Here is an 8176-nt window from a genome sequence, read left to right as displayed (position 1 = left end):
CAGGGAGCTGCCACCAACCCCCACAGATTTGCGTTCCTGGCCACTTGGGACAGGCCTGGCTGTGCTGCTGAGGCAGGTCTGAGGGCCAGCTCCCTGCAGCGTCAGAGTTGGTGTCCGCTGGCCACTGAAGGGACCGAGATTGATGGGTCCCCTGGCAGGAGCTATCAAGGGCCAGCTCTTCCATGGAGCCAGAAAGTGTAGCCCAAGACAAGATCACACTGCATTGTACAAATCTATTTATTTGGCAAATCAGATTAATGAAATCATTTTTCCAATTAATTGTGCTGGTTTCACAAATGTATGTATAGCAGGTATGTCTCAGGTGTTTCCAGGTGAGGAGTACTAACAAGGTCATGTTCACGGCCAAACACCACCCTTGAGCCCCACTGACTCTAGTAGCAGGAATCTCAGCCTTTTCCCCGACGGAGTGCTGGGTTCTCCGACTCCCTGCTCCCCTGAGCCCAACCCTGACCCTAATGCTGTCCCATCACCCCTTCTGTGCTGTTGGCCAGTGCTGATGAGGGCCCAGAGGACGGTGGCTACCTGGGCCCAGAGTATGGACTCTCCTGCACAGCAAGCAGCCTCACACTGCAGCACTGGACCTGGGCCCAACCCACAGCCCCTTGGCCAGGATGAGTCCCCTCTGGGAGAGGGAGGAGCCTCTCTGCCCCCCACAGTTTGGGGATGGGTTAGAGGGTCTCAAGGCCTACCTACCGTCCAGGGTCATAACCACCTGAATCTGCCGGACCACTCCAAGGACCTACCCCTACATCATTAGACCCTGCCATTTTGATGATTCTCCTTTCCGAGGTGGCCGTCCCCCCTTTCATGGACAGAGCCATGCTACAACACAGGATTCTAGGTTTGAACTTCAATAGGGACTTTGGGGGGATGGTCAGGGACTTTTCTCCTGGGAAGCCAGTCTGGCCTTAAGCACAATGGTAGGCACGGTGCCCAAGAAGGCTACTACCAGCCCCACCGGGGGGTGCCCGGCTCCTGTGCCAATGCCCAGCTGGGCATGACAACCTGGCTCTCTTACTCTGTCCACAATGGCCATGGGACGGCAGCCCTCAGGCAGGGAGAGGAAGGAGTGGCCAGGGCTTGGACCAGCTGGGTGGGGCTCAGCCTCTGGCCTTGGGGACACCACACCTCCACTCCCGGCTGCACCTTCCTGACACTCACTTCCTCACCTTTCTCTCCAGCCGCCCAGGAGGAGGCTCCGGGGAAAGCCACCAGAACACTGCCACAGATGTTGCTGTGCCAGGCTCCTGCCCCTCGGTGGCTCTCAGTCGAGTGGGGGACACAGACTCTCAGGCAGGAAGTGGCTCTGCCCTCAACTCTTCCTGCCCCCCCCCAGCCCTGCCCACCCCTCTCCCCTCCATGGCTTCAAGTCTGGGCTAACCCTCAACTCCTGGCCTCCTCCTCTGCCTCCTGCTCTTCCTCCTCCTCAGTAGGCAGGTCCCAGGTTTTACCTAAGTCACCCTCATCTCCCATCCCCCTTCCATAGGGCCACCCTCTCCCAGGCCCTCCACCCCCTCTTGGCAGCCAGAGCCACCATCCTCCATCCTCCATGTTGGCCGTGGCTGCTTCTCTCCCTAAGACCGACTCCTTGTTCACATTAAGTCTCATGGATTTCTTCTCATCCCACTCCTTCCGTCTTGCAAAACCACCCCACAATCTATCCTTCTAATCATCTCACTCCCTGGAAGGCGCTCAGCTGTCACTGTGTGCTCCTCCAGAGCCTTGGAGAAGCAGACAGAGGGATCCAAACGTGGCTCCGTTGTTTCCAGTCACCCCCAGGAACTGCCAGCAGGGCCCTGGCTGTCCCTCTCGAGGCCTGGCCCTTGTGCCTGTAGGCGGAGATGGGTCCCCATCCCTGCCTCATTCACTTTGTTCCTGCCAGCCAACAGAGGGGACAGCTCTCTGGGCAGTCCTGCTGCCCAGCCAAGACCCCGGTGAGCAAGACAAATGCCTCCTCATTCTGCTGTGGCTGAACCGGCTGAGCCTGACCTTTCTCCCAATCCAAGGAAACAAGGCCTGATGAACAACTCCCCACGTTTCCGTCGGAGACAGAAAGCTTATTACGTCGTTCATGGCTCTCTCCGTCTCTTCGTCCTAAAAGAGTGCTAACACTCCATGTGGTGGACACCCCAGTGGCCATGGGAGAGGGGCTGTCCACTTACAGCCTGGGGCCTGTCTCCTCCCTTCCCCAAGTGTATTCTGTCCCTTTGGGGTTTTCAGGTCTCACTGATGCTTTTCCACTTTGTCCTCACTGTCTCCACAGGTGCCCACCACTTCCTCCTGACCTGGCCCAGCAGCCCCTGGTCCTCTGCAGCCTTCTCATGGGCACAGGGAGGTCTGGCTGGCCTCCTGTGCTTTCCTAAGGCCTGAGGGAGCAGTGGATGCACCACACCTGCCCAGCCCAGTCACCCCTGTTGTCATCATCCCTGAGGTCAGGGCCAGCAGCGCTCCCGAAGGGTCTGGAAAGTGCGAGTACGCTCCACTCTGGGTCCTCCAACTGAAAAGGGCTTGATGCTTCCCTACTACTCCCTCTCTGCTCAAGTCACCTTCCACCATTGCTCTTCGTTGCCTCCCTAACTCCTCTTGCCTCTTCTTTCTTCCCTTCTAGAATCTTCTAGTTGAATAGAAGGATGAGAGAGTTGAGAAAAAGTTTTTTTTTTTTTTCAGATGCATTCTGTTCAATCCTTCTGCCTCATGCTATTTGAACGCAGAATTCACCTAGTGCTTAGGTTCTTCATCATATGGGGTGATGTCCATCAAGCCATGTGGACATTAGTGGGTATGAAAAGCAAATAAGGTATCCAATGAGCATCAAAGGGGAAGCATACCAATTGGAAAGGGCTGTCCCTTACAAGAATTAGGCACTGGGATTTCTTTCCTTAGAGCTAGGTTGCCTTCCCTTAGCCCCTGGTAATCATGGTATCCTGGCGGACCAGCTGGACCCTAGACGGCCGATGGGCCATGATGTTCGTGCGGAATTCTTTGATGACAAAATAGTAACAGAAAACGTCAAGGCAGCAGTTGACATTGGAGAAACACATGGACAGTTGCAAGAACAAGCTGATCCTCTGCTTGGCTCTGCACTCCATGATGAAGCCATTCCTCACCAGGAACTGCAGGAAGAAGCTCAGGTGGACTGGGAGGAAGGAGACCACGAAGACTGCCAGGCTGGCCGCGATGGTCCAGATGCAGGCTCTCTGCTGGACCCAGTCCTGGGTGTGGCCCCTGCGAGCGAGCAGAATGTGGATGCTCCTGGAGGAGCAGAAACACATGATGACCATGGGAAGGAGGAAGCCGAACACCTCGAGAGGAAAGAAGACCCTGGCACTCCAGGTACCGTCCGACATGTTGTGGAAACACGTGAACTTATCCACTTTCCCATGGAAGTTGTAGATGGGGATGCTCCCGGTCCACACCAGGACCCAGATGGCGCAGCAGATCCCAAACGTCTTCCTGGGGGACCGGAGGTGGCTGACCAGGAGCGGGTACTGGATGGCCAGGAACCTGTCCAGGCTGATGAAGCAGATGGTGAAGACGCTTCCGTACATGCTGACAAAGTAGAGGCATTCCACCAGCGTGCAGGAGGCCGAGGAGGGCGGCCGCACGTCCGACAGGACCAACTTGAAGGGGAGCGAGAGCACCAGCAGCAGGTCAAAGACGGCCAGGTTGATCATGTAGATGGAGGTGGCCCTGTAGTCTGGCCACCTCTTCTTCAGGAAGGTGCTGAAGCCGCGGATGGCCAGCAGGTTGAGGAGCAGGCCCAGGAGGAAGGTGGGGACGTGGACCACCAGCTGCAGGGTCTTCATCAGCTCGTCCACGTCACTGAAGGAGCAGTTCTCACTTGCGTGCAGCCAGCTCATGTTCTTGCCTGCAACACCAAGGGCAGGTTAGATGGTGCTGTCACTCTCTTGAGTGAGGGACTGGAAGGACTTGGTGGAAAAGAATAAATATTTCCTTTGGATCGTGCAGCAATCCATGTTCCTCGAGTCACGATCAGAAAACACTGAAGAGAGAGTGACTTCTAATCCCCCTGCCCCAGAAAAAGCCATGGTTACTTTTTCATTCAGATGGCATGAGATGGACTTAGAATGGAGTTACGTCCCAATAAACTCATCAGGAGGGTAAAATGCCTTTAAATGCCTGATCACCAAACACGGCAGTGCAGCCTATCCTGCCTTGAATGTGCTAAGAACACTTCCATTAGCCTGACATTGGCAAAAGTCATCTAACACCAAGCCTACTTTACAATAAATTGCTTAATATCTTATTCAATACAAACCCTGACCCAAAATGGTTGAAGCAGAGAGAAAATTTCACATAATGGGAAACGCGAAAACTAGGGTAGGGTTATATTCAGGTGCAGCTGGATCCAGGATTCGAATGCTGCCTCCAGGACTCAGCTCCTCTCTACACGTTGTCCCCCGTGCCCTCCCACTCACTGTGACTTCACCTCTGGCTGTAGGAATACTCTCAGTCAGCATATGACAGTCTTCCAGACACAGGAATTATTCTGTCACTGGTTCAGGGGCAAATGTTTGACCCACTCAGAGGCAATGAAAAGCAATACAATTCTTGCTTGGGTTTCTTTCTGCAGGATTAGAAGTTGGGCAGATGCAAAGTCCGGAGCTGCCTCAGCCTCTTGCTACCCCAAAGAGAAAACCAGACAGAAAATGGAGAAACATGGAAGAAAAGATGTCCCCAGAGGGAATGAAGTGGGGGCCTGTGGTCTCTATGGGGCAAGGAAAGGCCTTTAGAGAGGTGGAAGATCAGGGGAAGGGAACCGAGGCTGTAGGGGTGGTGATACAGGGACGTGGTCTGAGGCAGGAGGAGGGCAAAGAGCAGAGGGAGCATTCTCTTGCAGTTTCATAGTTATCAATAACTGAGCAATAAATAAGCCTGGCCACTTTGAGAGAGCCTGGGGTGTGCCATTGTGGGTGTCAATACCAAGGCAGGTGGCCCTGGACCACATCACAACCTGATGTTCGACCCCAGCATCCAGAATCAGTGCTGCTGGGGAGAAAATTCAAATATGACCCCATCCTGCCACCACCACCTCCCTGCCACCTCTGCCCTCCCCCCTCCACCTCCCCGCAAGTGAAGCCAAGCCGCTGATGTGACATTGGACAGCCTGTGTTCGCTAGTGCCCAGCGTCTCTTGTAGAAAGTTGATCACATTGGGCCTCTTGCTTCAGTGTCTCGCAGCTCGGCCTGCTCCGTGACCCTCACTTTGCATACGTCCTCCACCCTCCATGACCTCCTGGCTGGCAGGGAAGAGCATCAACACAGCCTGTCACTGGAGGGCCCTGCACCAGTGACCCTCACCGGACAACTGTTTTAGCTTTTATTGTTATACTAGTTTTTTTTTGTTTGTTTGTTTTTTAATTGAAAAAGAATTCCATGCACCCAATAAGATAGCCGAACAGTACAAAAGACCATGCTGAGGAAGGTCACCGGAACCCAGGGCCTCGGTTGTACCTTCTAGAGTCAGCCATGGTTCGCAGCTCCTTGCATGCTTTTCCCAGCAATTTCCCAAGTCCATGCATACGTAAGGGGACAGCTTTAAAATTTCAAAAATATTATACCTGCAGCTCTGTCCCTTGCTTTTTTGCTTAACTGTGTTTCTGGGAATTGTTCCACATCAGTGTATATAAGCCAACTTCTCTTCCTAGCAGCTCTGCTGCATCCCATTGTGTGAATAAACCACAATTCCTTTAGGAATTAGTAGCCTATCGACAAACACTTAGGTTTCCTAGTGCTTTATAGGGTAACAAAAATTCCGTAATAAACATTCCTGTGACTTATTTATTGATCAGTTATTGATAACTATGAAACTGCAAGAGAATTCCCCCTCTCCTATTCTTTACCATAATTACAGTTCCTTGGGAGCCTTTGGAAGAAAGGATTTAGGTATTTTTGAAGATCTTGTATGAAATATCATTCCCAAACCTCTTCATTCTCTTAATTAAAAGAAAAATATATAATATATAAATGTATATAAATATAATATAGAAATGTATATAATATGTATTATATAATATATAATAATATATATTTATATATAATATATGGGCCTGTAGATATGTATTTATAGATATAAGGATATACCACCCATCGAGCACTGTGGGTTAAACATTAGCATACATTACTTTATTTGGTGGCTTTCCAAAGAGTCTGTGCTTTCCTCTGTGTTAGCTTTTCTCATGGGCTCATGTCACAAGAGACCCAGGGAAACATCTCCTGGTGATTAAAGCTTTGGTCCCTTCAGTGCATGAGGATGGTGCGCCATGGGAGAGCAGGCAGAACCTCTGCAAAACTGGTCCTGAACTCAGGCCCCGTGAAACGGCTGCTACTGGAGGAAGAATGGACCAAATACAGGCCAGCAGGCTGCCTCCTCTTGACAAAACCTGCCAAAGAGCCACAGGACTGTCTCAAAAAATAACTAGCACATCTCGGGACCCACAGGATAAATGTTTAAATGATGAGAAAAGCAGGTCTAAATGAACTATGTCATAGAGAGCAAATGCCTTAGAGAAGTCATCTTCAAGATCAGAGATAGCAGAAAAACCAAGAACCACTAAAATTAAGCAAAACTTTATGCTTAAATAAATCAAACAAAAGTTAAAAAAAAAAAAAAAAAAGCATAGAGCATCTGTTTTGGGGTTGGTCACACTCTGGGAAACTCCATAGATGAATCTACCATATTGGGGGTGGTTTGAAGACTAGAACTAAAGTAGCCAAGAAGAAAATCAGTGATGCTCAAAGATCAACTCAAACCCCAAATATGGCTAAATTAGGAAGAAAAGAAATGAATGACAGAGAGGGAAGATGGTTGGGTGGAAAGCATGCAACCCAGGCCTGTGTTTCCTGAGTTTACTGTGTTCACTGAAGCAGGTGTCCTGTGGGAGACAGACACCATTCCCCTCCGTGTTTTCCAGTAGGACTGTCCTAAAGGTCACATTTGAATTACTGACAGACTTCAAATGGAAACTTCTCAGATGGCAATCTTTGAAGCCAGAGAGAGCACTCACTCCGCAGACTGGCAAGAAGAAATTAGGCTGAAAAAAATCCTGCCAGCTAATAGCAGAGTGAGCAGAGAATCTGAAATATTAATCCTCTGAATTCCCTCTGAAGGTCAAAGGAAGCCATCTTTTAAAGAATCTCTTTTAAAAAAAAAAAATCAGGAGCTTCACTAGACTTAAGATAAAAAGGCACAAATGCACTCCGGCTGCAGCAAGATGAAATAGACGAACTCTAGATAGGGCAGAGGGGTGGGAGGGGAGGGAGGGGGCAGGGGGTTATCAATGATGGTGGACTGTGATGACCATTGTTATCCAAAGCACAGGTATGAAGACACGGATTGGTGTGAATATGCTGTGTATACAACCAGAGATATGAAGAATTGTGCTCTATATGTGTAAAACGAATCGTAATGCATTCCACTGTCCTATATGAATTAAAAAATAAATTTAAAAAAAGAATTAGAAGATTTAAAAAAAAAGAAAGAAATAGTCATCCTTCTCTAAGAAGAGCTGCTAATAAAGACCCGTTCTCACTTGACCTGGGGACTGCGGCCATTGGCGACTCCTGTTCTGGCCAACCCAGGGTTCGGTACCAATCCATTCCTCACAGTGCAGGTGGCTGAGCCCCTTCAGATCCTCTGAGAAGCAGGTGCTGAGACACTGACGACATCTAGAAGCCTGGTCAGGGGAAGTGCTGCAAAAGAGTGAAAGGGCGAGCAGGAGTGGAGAGGAACGCCCCGACCCCCGCAGTCTGACCCTGTGGCAGGCGACAGGAAGGAAGGGCCCAGGAGGAAGAGCCTGAGACCACAGGCAGCTCTGAGAACATCTTGGCCAGGCTGTGGCATGTCCCTGAGCAATGGCTGCCTGTTGGAGGAGCCCCAGGCAGAACAGGAATCACCCAGGCCCAGTACCTCTGCTGGGCTCAGTCACTGTCTGGGGGCAGGAAGGTGTGGACTCTGTGTCAACACCACAGTGGACCTGAGCTGCCATGTCCGTCTCCAGGGCCCCCAGCAGCGGGGTCTCTGGAAGGGAGATCTGACCACTGTTGGTCACCAGCAGGAGACACAGGGCTGAACTGGACAGCAGAAAAGATAGGATGCTGGTGGACACAAAAACCTAGGATGTTCAAAAAAAATT

The 8176-nt window shown here is 50.8% G+C and overlaps 1 protein-coding gene across 2 annotated transcripts; it reads right to left on the bottom strand.

Annotated features, from left to right (window-relative positions):
* Window positions 1-2921: 2921 nt before the first annotated feature.
* Gpr55 (G protein-coupled receptor 55) lies at window positions 2922-7884 on the bottom strand. 2 transcript variants are annotated; one of them, XM_076866779.2, is made up of 2 exons: window positions 7864-7884; window positions 2922-3857 (listed from the first exon to the last, which is right to left on the bottom strand). In XM_076866779.2, the coding sequence occupies exons 1-2, from the start codon at window positions 7882-7884 to the stop codon at window positions 2922-2924; spliced, it is 957 nt and encodes a 318-aa protein (XP_076722894.2). The 2 variants fall into 2 exon arrangements, with proteins under 2 accessions (XP_076722894.2, XP_076722893.2); XM_076866778.2 differs by lacking the exon at window positions 7864-7884 and having other exon boundaries at window positions 2922-3881.
* Between the last annotated feature and the right edge of the window lie 292 nt (window positions 7885-8176).

This window comes from Callospermophilus lateralis, chromosome 9, assembly GCF_048772815.1.
Source record: "Callospermophilus lateralis isolate mCalLat2 chromosome 9, mCalLat2.hap1, whole genome shotgun sequence".
Taxonomy (NCBI): domain Eukaryota; kingdom Metazoa; phylum Chordata; class Mammalia; order Rodentia; family Sciuridae; genus Callospermophilus; species Callospermophilus lateralis.
The sequence above is the reverse complement of the archived record's forward strand: the minus strand, read 5'-3'. Positions and strand labels throughout refer to the sequence as shown.